This window comes from Lycium ferocissimum, chromosome 7, assembly GCF_029784015.1.
Source record: "Lycium ferocissimum isolate CSIRO_LF1 chromosome 7, AGI_CSIRO_Lferr_CH_V1, whole genome shotgun sequence".
Lineage (NCBI taxonomy): Eukaryota > Viridiplantae > Streptophyta > Magnoliopsida > Solanales > Solanaceae > Lycium > Lycium ferocissimum.
In genome coordinates this window covers 54926928-54951183 of record NC_081348.1, presented here as the reverse complement: position 1 = coordinate 54951183, position 24256 = coordinate 54926928, and the positions used below count along the sequence as shown (strand labels likewise).

General features: G+C 34.0%; 3 protein-coding genes across 4 annotated transcripts in view; 2 read left to right on the top strand and 1 right to left on the bottom strand.

Moving 5' to 3' along the window:
- LOC132062346 (uncharacterized) overlaps window positions 1-2603 on the top strand; it is a 5961-nt gene extending 3358 nt beyond the window's left edge. Inside the window, exons 2-6 of the mRNA XM_059454931.1 lie at window positions 354-583; window positions 864-921; window positions 1602-1665; window positions 2371-2531; window positions 2583-2603. Of these exons, the coding sequence (XP_059310914.1) occupies window positions 354-583; window positions 864-921; window positions 1602-1665; window positions 2371-2531; window positions 2583-2603 (534 nt within the window). The remainder of the gene's footprint in view (window positions 1-353; window positions 584-863; window positions 922-1601; window positions 1666-2370; window positions 2532-2582) is intronic.
- An 8983-nt stretch (window positions 2604-11586) lies between these two features.
- Window positions 11587-21193, top strand: LOC132065688 (glutamyl-tRNA(Gln) amidotransferase subunit A, chloroplastic/mitochondrial-like). Of its 2 annotated transcripts, XM_059459194.1 has the most exons (10): window positions 11587-12144; window positions 13417-13728; window positions 15384-15563; window positions 15669-15763; window positions 16321-16396; window positions 16493-16570; window positions 17174-17267; window positions 17412-17461; window positions 17598-17711; window positions 19428-21193. In XM_059459194.1, exons 1-10 carry the CDS (start codon window positions 11674-11676, stop codon window positions 19524-19526), a joined length of 1569 nt encoding a protein of 522 aa, XP_059315177.1. In that variant the 5' UTR covers window positions 11587-11673; the 3' UTR covers window positions 19527-21193. The 2 variants fall into 2 exon arrangements, with proteins under 2 accessions (XP_059315177.1, XP_059315178.1); XM_059459195.1 differs by lacking the exon at window positions 13417-13728.
- A 1205-nt stretch (window positions 21194-22398) lies between these two features.
- Window positions 22399-23323, bottom strand: LOC132062345 (uncharacterized). Its single transcript, XM_059454930.1, has 3 exons — window positions 23036-23323; window positions 22825-22951; window positions 22399-22706 (listed from the first exon to the last, which is right to left on the bottom strand). Exons 1-3 carry the CDS (start codon window positions 23321-23323, stop codon window positions 22399-22401), a joined length of 723 nt encoding a protein of 240 aa, XP_059310913.1.
- Window positions 23324-24256: the final 933 nt, after the last annotated feature.

Sequence of the window (24256 nt, the reverse complement as noted above, 5' to 3'; positions counted from 1 at the left end):
ACTGTCTTAAGGTTGTTTTGCTATCTATTTAGGCCCCGTTTGTCCATAGATACCAAAAAAAAAAATTCACTTTTTTTTGGAATGTTGGAGTTGGAGTTGTGTTTAGCCATAGTTTTTGAAATTGTAATTTTTGGTGAAATGTAGTTGTAAAAAAGTGAAGAAAAAAAAAGTAAAAAAAATTTGAAAAACAAGTTTTTTGAGTTTTTGGTATTCGATCAAGTTATTCTAATTTTAAAGCTTGAAAACCCTATTCCGAAAAAAGTGAAAAAAAATTTCGGAATAAAGTGAATAATTCTTATGGCCAAACGGGGGCTTAATGTAGTGGTTTAATTTTACAAGCTTCTAAACGTCAGGTAGATTATCGAGGTTATGAAGTAACAGTTGAAAACTTCTTGAGGGTGTTGACTGGTGGTCATGAAACAGCTGTCCCAAGATCAAAACGGCTTCTTAGTGATGAAGGAAGCCACGTACTTCTGTACATGACAGGGCATGGTGGAGACGAGTTTTTAAAGTTTCAGGATTCGGAAGAGCTTCAAAGTCATGATTTAGCCGATGCAGTGAAACAAATGAAAGAAAAGCGTAGGTAAAGAAACTGGCCTTGATTTTACGTTGTTTGTTAATGCTGTCTTGTTGAAAAATAACGTTGATTATGAAGCAACATTGTCTTAGGAATCATATAGAATTTTCGTCTCCCATTTGAAACTGATAAGGACCTGCTGGATGTCTGCTATGAATCTTAGCACTCTGTTTGTTCTCTGGCATTTATGCAAATGACTCCTAGTTGATTATCTCATATTTATGGATTGTTTCTTTGCTGGTCCTCCATGACGATGCTTTATCATATCTTCATTGTTCAATTTCAGATTCAAGGAGCTGCTAATAATGGTTGATACTTGCCAAGCTGCTACTCTTTTCTCTCAGGTAACTTTTGCCTTTTTTCATTAATGTCATGCTATTCTAACAAAATGTTCAATGACACTTTGCTACCACATATTCTTGCAGCATCCCAAAATAGTTAGTCCATATCAATTACCATAGCAAGAATTCAGTGTTACGTACCAATGTTGGTCCATTGTCCTATTATTATTTTTGAAGTATCTAAAGAACTAATTCTGGTTTTTAATTTTTGCCCTTCAAATGGGCTGGTCTTTAAGTTTTGCCCTTTAAATCGAACTTATGCCTTAAGGGCGCTGGCATAACTTGTGAATATTATGATGCGTAACTTATGCCCCTTTGGGCATAAGTTTGATTTGAAGGCAAAAATTAAAGACCGGCCCATATGAAGGGTAAAAATTAAAGACTAGCACAAACTAGGAGTCAAAAGTGCAAATGACCCCCAAAAAAAAAACTTGGTCTAGTCTGAAAAGGAGTTTTCACTGGGTGCTTGGCTGCTGGTCACACCTGCTATTGCATTGATTATGCCTCATCGGTTCTAGAACTTCTGCATGCCTATCGTCCGTTTTTCCCTCTCTTGGCCCTGTCTTATTCAGAAAATGATATGTGTTTTGAACGTTGTTCCAAACTGTCTGTTTGTCAATGTGCATTCTTTTGATAGAATCTCTTATATTTTTTTCCTGGTGCAGTCTTTTCAGTTCATATAGTCCAAATACGCTGATGTCAACTGCCTATTATCGAACAGTTCTATACCCTCGCGGACTAGAAGAGGTACAAAGTTAATATTTTTTTGTTTGTTTCTATGCAATGCAACCTTACCATCCCTCCCCTGAAGAAAAAGGAAACAAATGGAAAGAAAACTCAACGAAAAGGAAGAAAGAAAGAAAGAGAAAAGTAAAGGACTTAGTGGAGATAGGATAAACTAGATTAAAGGAAAACTTGCACTTCTTTGGTCCATTTTATGTACAGTTAATTGGGTAAGAAGTTTAATATGTTAATGTGACTTGTATGATGGTTTTGTAGTAGCAGTAGTAGTAGAAGAAATTTCCAACATAGTTGTAAAAAAGTGAGTTTGACAGGGGCTTCCTCTTCATCTAAATGCCGTGCACTTTATTTCTTTTAGTTACTTACCGTGAGGGTTAACTGGGGTCAGAAAACTTGCTTTAGTATGTAGAAATAAAGTATAAAAAAACTGGTCCAAATAGCATAAAATTTTACAAATGCTTATTCCTTTTTATGTTCAAAATTGAAATCGAGACTGACAAGTTTCGATAAGCTGTTTTAATTTGGATGATTACCTGATATAGTACTTCTGAAAAACAATTACCTATTTGTTGTTGTCAAATTTTTGGGGAAGGGGAATTTGATCTTAGTAATCTACACTGATGTATAGATACACCAACAAACTAATTAACCTGTGGTGATATTATTCTGAAACTGAAACAGGTAATGACATCTTTACTCTGTCATTAATAGGTACCCGTGACAAACTTTTTGGTTCATTCATGGAGACGATACACACTGATTCTGCGTATAAAGCATTTTCTGGCAAAAACTCGAAAAAATCTACATTAGAGATGTCTCTTCGGCAGTCCAGCCAAGACGTACGACGAACACTAGCAAGTTTGGATGTTCAGGTCAGTGTTAATTGCCGCCTCTTTCTCAACTCTTCTGTTTAAACTTATTAGGTTATTGCCAAACCAATTTAGAAGAAAACAAAGTTTGATTAGGAATGATGCTACAGGATCCACAAGATTCCTGCCCTTTCACACATTTTTGGAATTCTATGCATGGTAAAATGAGAAAGGTTGAGGGTCTTGATATCTGGGTGAACTATGGCTTGTTTTTAATGTTTCCATTAGTGGCATTTTCTTTCGTTTCCTTTTCGTTTGTTTCGAGAAATCTATCGATCAATTCCGATTCTTTCTTTTTCTCTTGATTCTTTTCCGATTTTCCTCTTGGCTCTCATTTTGAAGGTAAAAGAACCTCCTTTCTGTTTTATATTATATTTGATAAGTAATACTCCTCCGCCAATTTATGCGATACTTTTTTTTTTTTTTTTTTTTTTAGTAAGTCCCAAAAATAATGATTCCTTTCTAAATTTAAGTAACAATTTAAGTTTAAACTTCTCAATTTATCTTAAGGAGATGATTTATGTGGCACACAAATATCTATGACTTATTTTACCACAAGTTTCAAAAGTCCTCCATGCCCAGTCAAACAACTTCACGCAAATGGGGACTGGGGGAGTATTAAATATCAGTGGTAGCAAAAAGAGAATAAATACTCTTATACAAGGTGTAAACAAAGTTTACATGTCACGACTATAGAACTGTTAGTTTATCCACTGTCTCTTTTAAGTATCTACACTCCTATCCTGTTAACTCCAAAAATTACACAAGAAATCGAGATGTGAATGACATTAATTTTCGCTCCTTATGAGGCTTCTTCTTTCTCCAAACTGTCTGCTTAAGAGCTTGAGGGGCTAATGTCAGATTCCGACCTTCTCTCTGATGTTGCCTTTCAGCTGCTAGCCCAGGCAGTTGCTTAGCAGATTCTCTTCAGTTGTGCTTGGACAAACCAGCCCCTTCTTGATTTTGGGTACTGACTTTCTTTTAATCAACAGTGGTTGGTGCAATTGCCCATGTCGCGCGTAACTTGCAAACCGGTGTATGAAACAGTCCATTTGTTGACTTTATTTCACATCGGCTAGTTGTTTTTACTATCTCCTACTTTCCACCATCAAGTTTAGGCAGATGAAAATAACCTTTTTTTTTTGTTTTAGCCTCTGCCTGGTTTTGAATCCTAGTCTTCCATGGTTTACATTACACCTTAGTGACCGCTACGCCACACACTTGGTTGCACTGTGCTAGGATCTAACTCTGCATTTATTTTCTGCTGTTCTTCCTGTCTGATTTAGTTTGTTACATATTTTCTTTTGTTTTTATAAACATTTGAACACTCTTTTTTTCAGTCTCACAAGTGGAGGCAAGATATGAAATTGATACTCTAGAGGAACGCTATGGTCCTGCTTTGATTCATTTCCATCGTTGTTGAAAACGTTGGTCCGGTGGTAGCTGTTGTATCTCACAAAAAATACGCGAGCAACCAGTTGAAGCACACCCTTGTACTGCAAAATAGAAAAAATTACATCAATTTTTTGACAAGTAGTAATGTAGAAGTTATTCCTAAGTTCGTTGACTGGAAGACGTCAAATAGCTGAGCACACAGTTTAGGATGTATTTCATTTAACCTCGAATTAGAGGTTGTTGACACCTAATTTTGGTTCACCGTGTTTAAAATTAACGTGTGGGATCAAACCAAGCTCGGATCGTTAAAACAAAGACAAGTTATACTTTTTACACATTTTTGATGATTTATTGATAATTGTCTCATTTTAAGAGTTTTATCAATTTTCTTAATGTCATTTTTCAAGAATCATTATTTTTGCATGTATGAAACAATACTACCATTTTTTATGCGATTAATAATTGTTTCTTTATTTTATATGTGAACATTTTTATATCTTATACATTAATATTTATATTTTATACTTACATTATTATTTATACATGTATTAGTTAACTATATTTTAATACAAGTCACGTCGGTGAGATAAAATCGAAGCAGAATTAATTCTTACTTGTCACCTTTTAAAAAGGTGACATTTGAAGTGATAGGTTGGGTTATTCATTGGTTAATAGATTTTTATACATTGGTTAAAGGGTGAAATCTCCATTGACAATAACTCACCCGAAGATCAAATGTGGCATTAAGGGACAATGTGGTGTAGTTCTTTATTTTTTGGACAAAACAAGGGGTCATTTTGTATTATAAATAGAGGGGATCGGTCTTCATATTTTTTCACCATTTCACACTACCTCACATATATTTTTTCTTCTCTCTTCACTCTCCATATTTTTCTCTTCATAGGAAGACTATCCAGGCTAAGCATCTTCCTCTTCTCTTTATATTTTTCTCTCTCTTTTTTTCATACATTGGCTTTTATATTTTTTTATATACATGGTCTTTAAATTTATTATATGCATTGTCTTTATATTTTTTATATACATTACATACATTGTCTTTATATTTATTCATGCAATTGTGTTTACATTCATTCATACATTTGTCTTTATTCATACATTATCTTTACATTTACTTATGCATTTGTCTTTATATTACTCATGCATTTGTCTTTACATTTATTCAAGTATTGTCTTTACATTTATTCATACATACATGTATATTTACATTTGTTCTTGCATTTATCTTTATATTTAGTCATGCATTTGTCTCTACACTTATTCATGTATTGTCTTTACATTTATTCATGAATTTTGTTTATATTTATTCATAGATTGTCTCTACATTTTCTTCATATATTTTCTCTACATTTTTTCATACATCTTTTTCACTTTAACCCACATTTTTTTCCTTTACATCATTACATCTCTATATTCTTTTATATATTTTTATACCATACATTATATACATATAAATGTACATACATTACCTTACCACTAAGTGAAGAAGGAAGAAACTTTTTACTAAAGAGAATGCACTTTATTGTCTCTACATTATCCTTATATTTTTCATACATTATCTTTATGTTTTTGTTATGTTGTCTCTACAATTTTTTTTTAATATATGTATACATTTTCAAGCATTTTCTTTTACATTTTTTGTACCATCAAACTACATGCCTGTTTTATTTTTTCTCTACGCATTTTGCTCTTTACATTTTCTCTACGTATATTTTTTTTATATTCATATATTTCTTTTATATACATCATTTACATATACAGTTTCACATTAAATATACTACATACTAAGATCAAATCAAGTTTCACCCTCACTTTTGTCAAATCCCCCTTTTAAAGACTTTATGCCAAATCACCTTTTTAAGACTCTATGTCGAATCACTTTTGAAAGACTTTATGTCAAATTACCTTTTTAGAACTTTATGTCACACCCTTTACTTCTTGACTTTTTAAATTATTTTAACCAATACATTTTTCTTTCATCTTGCAATTTATTACAATATTACACTTTTGGCCGATGAAGAAATTTCCGTCGATTTCCAAGGCCTCCCATGTACAAAAGACGGGTTTTTATTTTAAGTTTATTCATTATTTCTTTAATTCATTTGATAGTTATTTATTCTCTTACTAACACTTTTACTAAGTGTTTATACGGATAACGAGACACATCCCGAAGACGACACTCGGAAGGAACCCGAAGACTTCATCGAATCCTTGTTTGTATTTACTTTCGCGCGCGTTATTTAAAATTGTACAAAACATAAACTCGTAGTATAATAGAAACTTTATTTTTGGAAAACGAGTTGATATATTTATTTACTTGTCGCCTTGTTTGTTTAACTTAAAATTTGTCATTTGCTCTAGGCAAGACTTAGGCCGTCAATACTTTCATAAATAGATTTAATTGACTTGGTATAAATGCTTCGTTAATTAAATTTACACTTTTGACGTTTAAGCAAAAATACTAGTCCATCCTTTATTTTATATTCTTTATACACTTTTAATACAACTTACAATTTATATTGTTTCCATGTACACTAAAACATATTTTAGTTAAGTTAAATCCACATTTGACGCTAGGTAAATATTAAGTCGTCCATTTACAAATCTTTTATTCTTTAGAGGCATTGCACATTTGCACTCATTTTTTATCCACACTTCCTTATACTTATTTTTTACCAATGCTTTTTACAATTCTTTTGTTCCTTATTCTTTTGATAGGATATTCATTAAACAAACACTTTTTTTTACGAAACGGTAGAAATAAGTCAAATCGACTTTACTTTTTTCAAATTCTTTTGTTATATAAGATCTCTACACTAATGAATATTCTTAAAGTCTTCTTACATTCTTTATGCATTGATATATCTAGTTGTACAATTTTTTATACATTTTTTTTTTATTGATATCCACTCTTTTATATTTGAAATACATTCTTTATATGTTTCACATACCTACATTCCGTTATATACATAGACATACATTCTTTATATACTTGATATATTTATTTTACATACTCTTGCATTTTTTTATACATTCTTTACACTAACATATGTACACTTTTTATACTAAATAACGATACACTTTTATACTTACGAGGTACATTCTCTGTATACTCTTTTATATATTCTTTTTTAATATATATTCTTTCTGAATACTTGATACTTGATATAAATACATTTTTTATACACTGTATATACTTAGTATATTATCACCTAGTGTAGCTTTTCATGAAGTCATAACATTTTGAAAACATGTAATAATAATGATAAACAGATAGATAATCTCCCTCTAGTGTTCAAGGTTAAACTAAGTTTAAGGACCTGCTATTTATAGGACGAGCTTCGAGGGATGCTTAATACCTTTCCCTCGGGATAAATAAAACCCTTATCTAGAATCTCATAAGTTCCGTGGACTAAAAATGGAGTAGACACATAAATACATATAGGTTTCCTGTTTTTCCGTAAAAATAAGATGGCGACTCTAACCCTTTTTAAACCGAAGAAGAACCGGGAAGTTGCAAACTATATTGGACTCGTTCAAAATAGGGCGTAACAGAGGTGAGTATTGGGTTCTATCAAAACGACATTGAACATAATTGGAGTTGCATCACAGTTTGTAAGAATAGTAGTATTTCATTCAAATTGGGAAGCTTTTTCTAGTTGTTTTGTCCAGTACTGGAGTTGTTTGGCTCACAAACTACTTGTGCATGGATTATAATGTACAAATTGTTATTGATAAATAATAACATAAGAACTGTTCTAGAGAAAATAATAATGTAACGTTATTATACCTAGCACAGTACTAGGTTATAAGTTAGTCAAACTAGATCATAAGCACTTTAATTTCATTTGCGCCTTTGTTGAACACCAAAAGTGCTTATACGGTAGCGCTTACATAAGCACTTTTGATTTACCAACTTTTTTTACGATTTTATCCCTATTAATTTAGGTAATCTCCGAAATACTCTTCCTAAAATATACTTAAGGACCCGTTTAGCCATAAGAATTATTCACTTTTTTCCGGAATAGTTTTTCACTTTTTAAAAAAAATCAGTGTTTAGCCATGAAAATTCCAAATACAACTTGAATTTGTATTTAGAATTTGAAAAACAACCAAAATTTTGTTTTTCACAACCAAACCTTGTTGAAAAAGTACATTTTAACAACAAAATATTATTTTCAAATACTATGGTTAAACACAAAATATTTAGGGAGGTTGAGGTGGTTCGGCCATATGCAGCGGAGATGCGCTGATGCGCCAGTGAGGAGGTATGAGAGGATGGCAGTGGTGGGCCTGAAGAGAGGGAGGGGTAGGCCAAAGAAGGCCTGGGGAGAGGTGATTCGGCAGGACATGGCGTTACTCCAGCTTACCAAGGACATGACCGGTGATAGGAGGGGGTGGAGGTCGAGTATCAGGGTAGAGGGCTAATGGGGGGCCGCGAAGTTTCCTTTCTCGTATTAGGAGTATTTTTATCCTGCTTCTATGTGTTGGTCTTGTCAATCTTTACTGCTTTATCATGACTTCGTTGCTCTTGATATTTCTCATTTTCGCATTGTTTTGATTTGCTTGTCCGTATCTGATTCTTTTCTCTTGTTTTCCTTATTTTCTTTTAAGCCAAGGGTCTTTCGGAAATAGCCTCCCTACCTTCCAAGGTGGGGGCAAGGTCTGCGTACACTTTGCCCTCTCCAGACCCCACATTGTGAGATTTAACTAGGTATGTTGTTGTTGTTACTATGGTCAAACACAACTCCAACTTCAAAAATTCCCAAAAAAAAAGAATTATTTTTTGGTTTCCATGGCCAAACGCCTACTAACTTTTAATTATCTCTCTATTTTATTTCTTCATTTACCTTTTTTATACAAAAATACTTTTAACTTGTTATACCCCATTTTAACCAGGTTAAATTAAGGTGCAACATATTGGTGATTCTCAAATAATTATGCAAAGAGTCGCCACCTAATTATTTTTAATATGAATTAGGACACCTAAAGTAATGCTAAATTAACTCTGATTTAAAAAACTATTTAACCTATATGATTCTAGGTAAGGGTTCTAATTATCCTAAAGGGAAGGGATTAAGCATCCTTTAAGATCCGTTAAATACGGTTAACCGGCCAAACTTAGGTGAATTAACTAGGCTTAAAAAAAAGGTCATTAAAACACAAGTGCTAATGCATTTCGTGGAAAACTTGTATGTTAAAACTGCATAGCATTTGGATAACTTAACTGATTTAAGACTTGATATTTAAAAGAATGTTTGAGACCAAAACGTACCAAAGTTTGAGAACGTCTTATTGCAAAGCAAGGCAAACTTTGGACCCTTTTAATAGACTAGATAAAGGCAAAATTAGTTCCCAATTAAAAAGTTTGGATTCAAAGTTGGTAAAAAATGAGTTTATAATTGAATAACAATTATTTAATAGTTAGCTTAACTATACTAAACGTAAAAAAGAAAACAACTCTGGTTGTAGTAGAATCATTTGGAAACTAGAGTGGGGTTTTTTTTTTAAAAAAGTTACTTTTTGGATTCTTGCTGAAATATTATACCACCCATCATTCCCTCTAAACTAGGTGTTATCCCTTACACGTTAAATATTATTTTCTACTAACATCGGGGGGTGTTGTGAAAACGCTTCTTGTTAATGCCATAAGATCTAGTTTTCAACACACTAACACATAAGTTAGCAAACGAGGGAAAAAAAAAAAAAAGACACAAGATGATGAGCATGTTTTCCATTCGGTTCCTTAGAGATAGTAAATCGCCAAGAGCTTCGTTATTCAACGAAAACAATGAGAAAATGAGGTTGTGTTGGCTCCGTGCAAATTGCTCGAACAATCGTTGAGTCTCAAATGAAACTCTTCGGCTCTTTTGCGGGTGCAGTGAACGGGGCTTTAGATCTCCGATCTACGCTCAAACACGAACGACGCTCAGATCCGAGATAACCAGAGAATGAAGACTAAGTGCCTTGAGAAAAAAATAGTAAGAAGAAGATAATGATTTCAAAGAAAGAAGTCGGCCGTTCCAAAAAAGTTTTTTTTTAATGAATAGAAAATGCTTGTATTTATAGTGACGAGCTAGGGTTTTTAGGCTAACATTTGGGCGGGATTTCAATAGCCATTTGAAGATCAATCAAGATCATGACAGAAAAAAGTTGAAGAAAATCTCTGCCACGAGATTTCAAGTTTGAAATATGGATGTTATATCATCAAAAGGACAGAAATGGTTCTGATAAGTATTGAAATAAGTCAAAGCTGGCGTGGAATTGGGTGAACGACTGTTCATGGCTGAGAGACAGAGAAATTTTAACCAAAAATGACTATAAAGACAAAGGAGGTTCGCCACGAGAAAAGAAAAGAAAAAGACGCCGAGAGAGATTAGGGCTTAGGGATGGAGGGTAATTTTCGATAGGAATGAAATGGGTTTGTTCAAGAATTCAATTTTGGGCTTGAATTAGCCGATTTGACAAGTTGATCTTACTACTCCTTTCTTTTTGGCTTCTAAATTTACCAAGCCTTTATATCAATATTATGTAGTAATTGTAAACATATACTGATAACAATAACAATAGTGATAATAAATAATAACGATAATAATTATAATAATAGTAATAATAATAATAATAATAATAATAATACAATACTAGTAAAAAATAGTTGAATTAGTAAAAGTAATAAAATAGCGGTAAAATAAGGTATTTGATATTTTATTAATTTAGAAGCTTGAGAAAATGAGTTGGAAGAAAGGAGGGTCAAAATTGGGTGTCAACATAACTTTTATATTTTTGTAAATAACTTTTGAATATTTTTTAGTCATACCAAACACACTAATAGCTTATTTAAAAGTTTCATCACTTTCATCCAAACACATAAATACTTATTCGTAAATAAATTAATTCAAGAAGACCTAAAACTAAAAGTGTTTTCATCACTTGATGTTTATCAACCACTTCAAATCAACTAATCTAAACGGGTTCTATAATTCACTTCTTAGCTATATTCTTGTTTGATAGTATTTAATCTCATTCATTAAAATATAATATCCTTACATAAATACTCGCATGAGTTATGCAAATATTAATATAATAGATTTTAATATCACGAACTAACTAATACTTACTGTTAATAATAATGCGGAGTTTTATACAAAGACCCAAATATTGTTCTTTCCTCAAAGGGCCAACCAAACAACCCCTTAAATGGGTAAAACCTCTAAAAGGAACATTAATGCCCCTCTATTAGACAAAAGGGCTAAAAATACCATCCATCGTAAATATGGGACAAAAGTATCTTTTCCATCATTAAAGTTTTTAAATATATCCCTATCTTAACAGAAATTTCCAACATAACCCGTTTCATTTTTAAACCTGCTCCATTTAAATTCGACTCAACTAAATAAAAAACTCATATGGGTTACCCGCTTGTGTGCCTAGAGGCTCTAAATGTAGAATTGAGTAACAAGTTGGTCACATATGTGTTTTTATGTAGTTGGTTGGATTTAAATGAAGCTGATTTAAAAATAAAATCGAATTATTTTAGAGATATCCGTTAAGATAGGATTATATTTAAAAAATTTAATGACGCGAGAGATATTTTTTACTAAAATTTATAACGGAGATATTTTTAGTCATTTTCCCAAACAGGGGCATTTTTGACCCTTTACCCAAACATTCATCTCCTTCACTCCACTCGCCATAGCACACTGTAAGCTTGCTCCACAAACCCACAACTCCAATGCTATCCACAGTACAAACCCCTCGTCTTCTGCGTTTCCCTAATTTCTCTATCAAATGTCTCTCCACATCCCAAATCCTCACAACCCGTAAATCCCTCTTATCCCGTGAAATCTCAGCCGTTGATCTTGCCACAACATTCTTAACACATTTACGCCACACCGAACCACACCTCAAAAGCTTCCTTTACGTATCCGACGTCGTTTTAAAAGAAGCTGAAGAAATTGATAGGAAAATTAGGGATAATAATGAAGAGTTAGGCCCACTTACTGGGGTTTTAATTGGGGTTAAGGATAATATTTGTACATATGATATGCAAACAACAGCTGGTTCGAAGATTTTAGAGAATTATAAACCAGCTTTTGATGCTACTGTTGTTGGAAAGATTAAAAAGTGTGGGGGTATTGTTGTTGGGAAGACTAATATGGATGAATTTGGTATGGGAAGTACTACTGAGGGATCAGCTTATCAGGTGTGTTGTTCATCTCTCTCATTTTGATTTGTTTGGTAAAAATGGGTATTCCCAAGATTTTATATTTAGTTTTGTTTCATTAAGGGTGTGTTTGGTATGACGGAATTCTGTTTCTTATTTATTTGTTGGTGTTTGGTAAATAAGTAGAAATTATAGTGCCAACAGCATTTATATATGGGATTGCAATGTTACTCAGAGCCCATTTGGATTAGCCGGAAAAAAGTGGCTTTTAAGCACTACTTTTTAAGCGCTGAAAGTTATTTTATAAATAAGCGGTTACTTGTTTGGATAAAAATGCTTAAAGGGTTTTTTTAGAAGTAAGGGTAGTATTGGAATTAATAAAAAAATATAAGGGATAAAAGGGTAAAGTTGTTGGTCAAACCAAAATGGCTTTTAAGCCAAAAAATAAATAAATTGAGGTTAAGCAATTTCTTGGTTTTGGCTTATTTTAAGCACTTTTTAACTTAGTTTAAGCTGTTTTCTATTTTTGCCAAACACTCAAATAAGTTTAAAATGGCTTATAAGCTGGTTTGACCAACTTATAAGTCAATCCAAATGGGCTCTTATAAAAAAAAAAAAATTCCTTACTTCTGCTACGGAAGTCATTTTTCTCATTTTCAAGGAACTTGTTTTCCTAGAGGAAATATTTCACTAAGGGTCTGTTTAGTTGATGGACTATATATGTAGGATCAGAATACAGGTATGAACTTGAATTAGTAAGGGAAAGTTTTATACCAAAAAACAAGTGTTGTAGTATTAGCTAAGTAGAATTTTGTGCTGGGATTTTTTTCCTTATACATCGAACTGAAGGATCCCCAAGACTTTCTTAGTGCCTATGAGTTAAACTTTGAAATCGGCTGAATATGCAATTTGCTATCTAGATTACAGTTTGTAATAAGTTGAGTTGTACTTGAACATTTTCTTGTCCAGCTGCTTAAGCTCCGCTTCTGTAATTGAGGTTAGGCAATAACTTAAATTCTAATTTGTTAGCAAAAACAATTTCAAGTTCCCTTTTTTCTACTTTAATCTAAATAAAGCTTCCATCTTTTTCTCTTCAGCCTCATTTATTTTGGGGGGTCCTGTATTGAATACATCAAGGTGTATGCATTAGAAGGGATAGATTGTATGATCTACCATGTTGAATATGCGAGTAAGTTCAATATCATATTCTCAGGTAATGAACGAGATAAGTGTAGTTAAAGAATCTGTTCGAACGAGTCCAGTTTGTAACTTTACATGGTTTACTCAGGTGATGCATCTTGGTATTATTAGGTGACAGCAAATCCTTGGGATTTGTCCAGGGTACCAGGTGGCTCATCAGGGGGATCAGCTGCAGCTGTTTCTGCTAGACAATGTATGGTGTCATTGGGAAGTGATACTGGTGGAAGCGTTAGGCAACCAGCATCTTTCTGTGGTGTTGTTGGTCTGAAGCCGACATATGGACGTGTCTCCAGATACGGACTCGTGGCATATGCTTCGTCTCTGGATGTTATAGGCTGTTTTAGCTCATCAGTTGCTGATGCAGGCATTCTCCTTCATGCAATTTCTGGTCACGACAAGTTTGATGCAACAAGTAGCAAGAGAGTAAGTTTTCTATACTACTCCCTTTGTTTCAATTTATTTTTATTACTTTCCTTTTTAGTCTGTTTAAAAAAGAATGTCTCTTTCCTAATTTGGCAACTCGTAATTTCAACATCCCACATGGCATGTTCAAGATCACGAGATTAAAGGGCATTTTGTTACATTATACATATTTTTAGTTTAAAACCATAGGATTCAAAAGTTTTTTTTTTAACTTTCTTAAACTCCATGCAGAGTCAAACTAAGACAAACAAATTGAAACAGAGGGAATAGTTTTGTTTCTGATAAGGTAAAGTGAATTATTCAATAAGTAGCAAGAAAGTACTAAAGCCAGTACAAAAAAATGGAGCTGTTCAAGCTTAAGGGAATCAAACAAGTTCATAGCATATCATAGTAGTTACAAAAATATTTCTCTCAACCAAGGCACCTATTTCTGGGTGTATTTTGTACAAGCAATAGAATCCTTCTTTCCATCAAAACATGTACTACTCCTTTCTAGCCGTGCTGCCCATGCAATGCAAAGGGGAATGGTCTTCCACGTCATTTTCTGCCATGGTATGTGACTACCAGCTGCATACGAGGCTTCCAAAGCTCTGTGGCATCACTTAATAAACTCCAAAAACATTCAAATATAAAGTTCAAATTTGCCGTATCTGATGACTATGCAAAAATTAAGTGGTTCATTGCTTCAGAAGAGTTTTCACAACAACAAAAAAAGGCATCTGCTGCACCAGCTGATTCCTTTTCTCTGTGACATATCTTGAGTAAGACATGCATCATGGGCTATTATTCAATCATAACAGGCCACTTTAGGTGGTGCTATGGTCTTCCATAATTATTTCTAAGGCCAGTGTAAAAGAACATTCCCACAGCTTTCCTGCAACAGCTTAGAACATGACGTATCAGAGAATAATCCATCACTGTATCTGAGTGAATCCTCCTGATGTTCAATCAACTTCACCTCCTGAAGTTTCTGCCGAAAAGAACCCATCTCATTAAATTTCCCAGTCAAGTGATCTTCTTCTAGAACTTTATAAGGAGAGCTACAGATTTTGGTTTCTAGAGCTCCTCTTTGCCATATTTATTAGCACTGACATATTTCCAAGTTCTATTGTAGTCTGTACAAGCTCTTTGCTTGCTGTACTTCATGACACCTCCTAGTTTTTTTTAAAAAACTATTTTAAAAAGGGCAAGAGAAGATCATCTCTAATAAGTTTTGTTCCTTGTGATGCACTTGATCTGCTATGTTTGTAATGAATGCGAAGAAGTTTGGCATGCATGCTACTAATGAGTGGCTAGGGCAGTACCTTATCCGCTGATCTCTTGTTAGTGTAAATTAGAATTGGTAGATGATAGTGAAACCCTGTTACAATTCATTAGATCTTTTCTATAGATAGTCAGAGTTTTACATTTTGGGGTTCTCTTTTGCTTACTTTTTGGATGTAACTACAACACTTTCTTAGTGCAGGCTTTTGACATAAGTAATGCTACCATTTCAAAAAATGAGCAGCTGGGGCAATGGCGTAATATGATCTGATTCAGCCTAATAAGAGCTTGTTGGCATTTCCTTCTGATATGAAGCGCAACATCGTTTATACGGTCTGCTAGTGGTATATATTTAAAGGTTGCTTTAATTATTTGACAACATTACTTTACAGGAAGTTCCCGACTTTGCTTCCCAATTTATTGCAAGAGATAATTTGGATTCCAGACCTCTGAAAGGACTGAGAGTTGGTCTGATCCGGGAAACTATTGAAGATGGAGTTGACCCGGAAGTAGTTTCCTCAATCCGTGGTGCTGCTAGTCATCTTGAAGAACTTGGATGCACTGTCACCGAGGTATTCTTCATTTTTTCAGTATATATATATGACCCTCATATTGACTGATCATATGCTGTGGCATATTTCTTCGTTGAATTATTTGATAATTTTTTGTTTTTGCAGGTCTCGTTGCCATCCTTCTCTCTTGGATTGCCAGCTTACTATATCCTTGCTTCATCTGAATCTTCTTCGAATTTGTCCCGTTACGATGGTGTCAGGTAATGCAGCGAAGAATTTTATTTGCATCTGACCTTTCCTTTTCATTCCTCAGAGAAAGTTTAAGTACATAATGGCAGTACTATCTTCACTTCTTTAACTAAGGAATTTAACATATAATTTGTGTAAGAACGGTTAGGCGAGCCCCGAGCGTTGGGCGTTAGGCGTGTTTAGGGCATACAGTCGGGCGCTTAGGGCGTAAGCCTCACAGAACTAAGCCCCACATGTGAGCCCCAGGGCGTTTTGCCAGTGCCTCGCCTCGAGGCGAGTCCTGAAACTGCCTTTTGAAACACTGCTTTTAATCACTGCATACTAGTCGCAAGAACTAAGAATTTACTGCCACTTTAGCTTGATACCAACCATAATTTAGATGGAAGATATAATTACGGAGACTGCCTTACATTAGTAATGATAAGCTTTCAAAATGTTAAGCCGCGTAATGTTTGCCCAAAAAATCAAGAAATAAGCTTGGAAGAAATTTTGCAGAAAGCTCTTGTCGTACGAGTAGCAGTAATTTGTCGAATCTTTCATCCTTAACTTCATGTGATGTCAATTGCAGGTATGGAAAACAAGTTGCTGCTGATGAGTTAAACTCCCTTTACGGGGATTCGCGTGCCGGAGGCTTTGGTTCTGAGGTACTAAGGAACATAACTTTTCTTGCTTCCCTTTCTCGTAATCACTGTCATAAAAAAAGAAACTGTTGAACTGACTTGTGCTAAATGTCTTTACAGGTGAAAATGAGAGTCCTAATGGGGACATATGGTCTGTCTGCTGGTTATTATGATGCGTACTACAAGAGAGCCCAGCAGGTTGTACATTTTATAGACTTTTTATGTGACCCAAATTGACAGGTGCTTTTATAAATGGGAAAACGGTCAAAATGCCCCTCTACTTTGAGAAGGGCTAAAAATATCCTCCATTACAAATTTGGGTAAAAAATACCCCTCCCGTCATTAAAGTTTTCAAATATACCCATGTCTTAACGGAAGTCTCCAACATAATCCGATTTCATTTTTAAACCCACTCCATATAAACCCGACCCAACTAAATAAAAAACGCATATGGGTTACCCGCTCTTGTGCCTAGTGGCTTCAGATGTAGGACTCGGGAACAAGTTGGTCGCATATGGGTTTTTTTATGTAGTTGGGTCGGGTTTAAATGGAGCGGGTTTAAAAATGAAATCGGGTTATGTTGGAGATTTCCGTTAAGACAGGTATATTTGAAAACTTCAATGACGGGAGGGGCATTTTTGACCCAAATTTGTAATGGAGGATATTTTTAGCCCTTTTTCCAAAGTAGAGGGGCATTTTTGACCCTTTTCCCCAAGTAGAGGGGCATTTTTGACCCTTTTTCCTCTATAAATTTGTGTTCATCTTAATTCTTCAAGAAATTAAAGAGAGACTCTATTCCAGGTAAGGACTTTGGTAAGGCAAAGCTTCAGGGCAGCATTAGATGAGAATGATATTTTGATTTCACCTGCTGCACCATCAGCTGCTTACAAAATTGGTACGTTTCTTTTAGCTTTTGCTTTTACTGATGTAGCTACTTTACGGTCTTGCTTAAAACCATTTTGTTTTATTTCTTTTTTGTCCCGAGACCCTTCTATTGAAAGGCCATGCTAACTCTCACTACGACATGTGGCATTTACAGGTGAAAAGAAGAATGATCCATTGTCAATGTATGCTGGCGACATCATGACTGTAAGTAATTTTTGTTGCTGCTTACATTTTTCTTAGTAATTTTCTTTTTTTTCTCCTCCAGTCAGATGATGATGTAATTTGCTTGTCTATTTCTGTTCTCATTAGTTGATTATATTTTTTTTTTCATCATCGGCAGGTCAATGTCAACTTGGCTGGTCTTCCAGCATTAGTTCTCCCGTGTGGATTTGTTGATAACAAGTCTGCGGCCCTTCCCGTTGGTATTCAGATGATTGGTGCTGCATTTGAAGAGGTGAGTTTCAGTACTCTGACTTCTCCAGTTGACTTAGGGTGTGTTTGGTATGGAGGAAACGAGAAAATATATTTCAATTTTCCCATGTTTGGTTGGTCAAACTTTTAGGAAAATATTTTCTCCGGGAAAACAAGTAACTTTAAAAACGGAAAAGGCTTAAATATGCCATCAAACTATTGGAAATAGCTCACTTATGTCACTCGTCAATAGTTTGACTCATTTATGCCATCGAACTATTGGAAATGGCTCATTTATGCCACTCATCAATAGTTTGGCTCATTTATGCTATCACCCGTTACCAAAATGACTCATTCATGCTGTTTTTCATTAACGCTAGTTTTACAATAACAGATATTACACGTGGCCTCCAATTAGATTATGGCTGTGGGTGGGTAGGGTATATGGGTCGGATTTTTTATTAATTTGGGATTTAAAATCGGGCTGGTTTAATTAAACGACGTAGACTTCTAATTGGAGGCCACGTGTCATATCTGGTATTATAAAACTGGCGTTAATGAAAAATGGCATGGATGAGTCATTTTGGTAACGGGCGATGGCATGAATGAGCCAAACTATTGATGAGTGGCATAAATGAGTCATTTCCGATAGTTCGATGGCATATTTGAGCCTTTTCCGTTTAAAAAATAAGGGAAATAACTTCCCCAGTGGAATTAGGGAAACAAGTTCCATAGTGGCATTAACTTTGATTGTCTCCTCTCCACCCTCCAACACATTCTACCCCTGCCTTCATCCCCACAGCCCTACCCCACCCCATCCCCCATAGTATCTGTCTAGATTATATACAAATATTTTTGGAATAATATTTTTTGCTTACTAAACACCAGAAAATAAGTAAAAAATTCACTTATTTTTTGAAACTGAGTAAGAAATGCACTTATTTGGAAAACATTTTCCTTCATACCACTCACACTTAGATTTTTCTTTAGCACTGGCATTGTGCGGAATGCCCTCTAAGCCAATCAGTCAATGGAGGGACCGGGGCGCTAGGTATTTTCTTTCTTCTGGCCGTAAGTGTGATCAATGCCATTGAGCTTCGGTACTCTAAAATAGTAGTCGGAATTCGCTTCTGAAATCCCAAGTTGGCTACGTCACGTCTATGCTTACTATTTTTTCCGTTTGGGAACTCTGGAAGGAAGGCAATAGCAGTAAATTAGAAAACCCAGTATCTCAACCGGCTGCTATTATTCAACAAATTACGGACTGGCTGAAAGACTGTTCTAAAAGTTAAGAGGAGGGGGCAAAGATGGATGATATAGCTACTTAGCTTGAAAATGGAATCGAGTTAAACGTGAGCATCTTAAAAAGAAGTGCTGAATGCATTGAGTTTTTTGTACGACTTTAGGAAAGAATAATTAGAAACTACGTTAGTATAAACGTTCAAACTAAATGCAAGCAAAACTGAAGAAGTAGAATATGATTAGAAAGGAGGTGAAAACGCCAAGTAGTTTTAGAGTTCAGTGAAGGATATGCTTGTCAATGTTCTGAAGAGATTTTTAAATCACTTTAACTTTGCCTCACATGGTTTCTAGTGTTATATGCCTTTTTTTTCCCTTCTCTTCTTGCTTTTCTTTATCGCATGTTTGCTTGTGTTCCTATTTTATTTTATATTAATTTTATTTGTTGACATTTTGCCTTTCTTTTGATTGGTAAGTCATCCTAAAGTTCTTAATATTTTACGTACTAAAATGGATGCAGGAGAAATTGCTTAAAGTAGGGCATATCTTTGAGCAGACGTTGCAAGGCTGCTCTTTTATTCCTCCTCTAGTCACTGATGAATTGGCGTGCCAGTCGTGAATTCTTGCACAGTTCGGGGGTGGGAGTATTCTTCCACTTACAGCAGTTAATAAACCTAATGACTTCGTGAAATACACTGGATAAAGAGTGGAAAGCTCTGTACTAATAAGGAAGACGGATGCATCTAATCCCGTATCAAAAGTTCCACCAAGCTTTCCAGGCTCGTGCAGCCGTTGCCAAAAGAATTCTTGTGTTCAGAAAGTTTTCTTGTGCTGGATTCTTTTTTTAGGAGGATTGGCGGATAAATATGCGCCAATTGAGTATTCATAAGAACTCTCGGTATCTGGGATACTTGTAGCTTATTGCAAGCATTTTTTTTTTAAAAAAAAATTAGCATGGATCAATTTTGACACTTTGATGTAAACATTTGTTTATTTCATCTTCTTTATTTTCTGGAAAGTTGTTTAACATTATTCTTAAGGTGGATAAATTCTTGTATCAGATAAAGATATAACTTGTTCTAATTTGTTCTATGTTCAAGTGCTCTTCCATAGTTGGCCCTTTAATATCTTTAAGTTTAACTCAGTCCTGTTCTCATGTAAAGATTTTTTGGTCTCAAACTTTTCCTTTTGCCTACGAAGATTGTTGAAGTTATTGAGAGAATATGCAGAACCTTTCTTTGGACAGTGAATTTGGAAATGACCAAGAAAGCACTTTTGGCTCGGGAGAAACTGTGCTTGCCCAAGACTGCAAGAGGGATAACTTACTGAATGTTCACCTTTGGAACAAAGCAGCCTTGTGCAAGTTATTATGGAAGTTAACTGAGGAGGATATCCTTAGGGTGAGATGGACACATTCTTATGGACACATTCTTACTGTGAAAGCAGAGATCCACTATGCGGCATGGCTCATAAACAGGCATGTTGGATGATACAGAAAGTTCGCAAAGCAGCTAAGTATGTAGAGGAAGCTGGTATGACAAAAGAAGATCTTTTAGCACTCAACTCCTTCTAAGAAGATGTATCTGAAGCTATTGGGACAACACCCTAAAGTTCCCTGGAGAAGGCTAATTTGCAACAATCCAGGGGCTCCAAAGTGGCTATTTATAGTAAACCTGATAGCCCATGGGAGACTCATTACCAGGGAAAGATTCGCTAAATGGGGATTGATTGAGGATGAGGATTGTCCTCTCTATCACGAGGAGGTGGAAACCATTGATCACTTGTTCTTTGCTTGTAAGTTTACTGCTCCTGTTTGGGATAAACTTCCTATTTGGCAAGGTATCACAAGAGGGGGCAATGAAGTGGTCAGATGAAATGAACTGGTTTGAAAGATCCAGTGGAGGCAAAGGGGCAGCAGCTACCATTTTTCGCTTGACATTAGCTGCTGCAACTTATCATGTTTGGCACGATAGGAATATGGTGGTCTTTCAGAAAATACAGAGGCAAATTGAGTACATCGTCAGGCTGATCATCAAAGAGGTGTTTGTTCAAGGAAGCATGTTGAAAAAGTTGGAAAGAAAGCTGTTAAACTTGAACTTCTACCCTGTTTAGAATACAAGTTATAATTTACCTTTGGAGTAGTTTTGATCTGAATCACTAAATCTGGGCCTGTCCAGTTTAGTGGTTTTTTTTCGTGCTGTAATGTTTCACTTGGTAATAAGCTCTGTGGAGTGTTACAAAAATGCAACCTTCGCTCAAGAGACGGATCTTGAATTTATATTTGAATTTGATGGGTTCGATTTTAAATGTCCAAATATGCTCTTAAAGTATCCAAAATTGAGCATTCATTAGCTCAATTTCAGATATTTTAAATGTCCAAATATGTTAGATTTGAGAGAAGTACCATTTTTTATTTAGTTTCAGTTTAGGTTTCTTTCACTGGGTATGCAAGTGCTTTTCATTTGCTACGACTATCTCTTCCTCTCTATGTGTCTACAATTTCAATGATTAAATTTCTCAACCAAAAAAAAAAAAAAAAAAAAAGTATTCACGCAGAGTATTCAACAAATTGACAAATCTAATTGTAAAAATGCAGTCAAATTTCATTCACTAAACACTAACATACATCCTCCAAACAATCATAAAGACCAATATCAAAACCCGTATTCTTTAATTTTCCAACTTTCTTTTTCTCTTGAACACAATATTTCTAACCACCAAAACCATAGAGAGTCCTTCCTTGCCTCTTGAAGAGCATAAACAACATCCATAGCAGTAACAGTCTTCCTCCGAGCATGCTCAGTTTAAGTAACAGCATCACGTATCACATTCTCCAAGAATATCTTCAGAACTCCTCGTGTCTCCTCATATATAAGTCCACTTATACGCTTAACACTACCTCTACGTGCCAAACGCCAAATGCTATCTCCAACCTTGCACAATTTTTTACACCAAATCCTATTTTGGTGTTTTGGAGCTCCAACCTTGCACCATTTCTTACACCATTTTGGTGTGTGGATAGTGTTGCACCAAATTTGGTGTAACACTATTATTATTCATCAATATTTTATTATTACTCATCAATATTTTATTATTATTTTTATATTATATAACACTTTTAATTTAACATATTACAAATTTTAATTTTTTCATTTAGGTCTCTAATATACCTAATTATTTTTTATGTAATATCTTTATAATATTAATTTTACATCTTAATTTTGGAGTGTAATTTTTATAAATTAACTTTCGTATATATTATTTTTATATAAAATTGTAAATTAATTTTATCATAAGTTATATTTGTATAAAAAAATATAATCATCACAAAAATGAAAAGTGCAAATATAAAATATAATACGTTGTTAATAAATAACAATGTTTAATAACATAATAATTTAGTACTCTGGTTGGTCGTTTCCAGATCCACCAATATCATTAAAATATTGAGTGTATGGGGCAGAGGATTGTTATGATTGTGGCTGTTGAAATTATTGACTTCTTTTATCCATTATTCGTTTTTGTTCTTGTCGAATAAATTCACGAATATTTGGATCATCAATAGAATCTAAATTCGACAATAAAATTTTATTTTCTTCTTTAAATTCTTTTACTTTCAAAGCTCTATCTTTTATCTCCATATCTTGTTGCCTATCAGCACTTGACTTTACCAACAACTCAACAAGCCGATTATTTTTTGATTGAACCATTTGCATAGCAGATGAAAAACCTTCATCGATTTTTCTCTTCAATTTTGCTTTCTTCAGCCCAATAGGTCGTTGTGATGATGTGGAATCACCTGCAACATCCTCATTCAAATTTTGTGAAAATGATGATAAGTTAGGAGATATACTAGAGGTGAATCAGAAGTAGGAGTCTCAGACTCCGATGATATATAAGAAGTCTTGCTTTCGAACTTTTTTTCTTCCAAAGATCGACATTTTTAAACTTCTCAAAATCTTTCAACATATCCCACACATGATCAAATTTAAAACCTTTTTTGTAGCTCGGATCTTGCATAAGTAAACATTTTGCTTGATTAATCTGCAATATTTAAAAAAAAAAAAAAGGAAACTGTAAGTAAATATATACAAATAAATTATAAGTAATTACAAAATAAATACTCACAATATATGTATCTGAAGCACCACTAGAATGCAAATTTTCAACTTGACGTACACAACCATTTAATTTTCTTATAGCCTTCTCAATAACTTTAATTCGACATTCCACCGATCTTCTGTTGCGATACTCCCAACATTCATCCTTTGCATTATTGTATGTTTCTTCCACTCGACCCCAAAAATGATCTCTAGATGGATGTACACCCGTTATTGGATTTTTAGAAACATCTAAATAAACTTGGCATAATAGCATATCTTCATTGGTAGAGTATCCTGTAGATCGAGTGAACATTTTTTTGCAATTGATTAGAGGACAATTGGATTATATGGTTAAAAAAAAAAAACTAAAGCCAATTTCGTATGTATGGGTATTAATTACATGTATTATACTGCACAACATGATAATCGAGGATGAGCGTGACCTTATTGCACCAATTCAAGATGCTTGGGAAGGTCCAACTCCAACAGTAGAAATGGTGGTAGATGAAAATTATCGATTTGCATAATTTTTAGCTCGACACAAAAAAATTAAGAACAAGGATACTCATTTTGCCCTTCGTAATGCATTAATAGAGCATTTATGGGAGCAACATGCTAATCATGGAAGTTGAATATTTATGTAAAAATTAAAATAAATTTTACCATAATATAATATTTATTTAATTATATTTTATCAAGGATTTCACTTTTATTTGAATTATCCATTGCTATGTATAACGTATAATATTTGCTTACAATTTATATTATTTAAAAATTTATGGTATGAAATAATTTTATATTAAATGATTATATAACAAAGAAATATGAATTACATGGGATGAATATGTAAAAATGAAAAAAAAAATTGTTTTATAAAATAAAAAAATAAAAGAAAATAATATAATATAGAAGAGAGAAAAGAATATAAAAGGAATATCCTTTTTTGATGTAAAAAAATAGTGTAATAGGTTGGAGTTAATTTCCACCATTTTGGTGTAAAAAATAGTGTACAAGGTTGGAGATGCCCTAATAACAAGTTTAGTGATACCTTGAATGTTATCTCTAAGGACTTTACGGTGTCGTTTTGCTCCTCCCTTTCCACGACTCGACATTTTCAATCAACTTCTATTCTATGCAAAAATAAAAAATAAAAAATAAAAATAAATAAAAATAAATAAAAAATTGAACTTGGCAAAAAAAAATTACATTTTTACATGATTTAAAGGAAAAAACAATTTCAAAACAA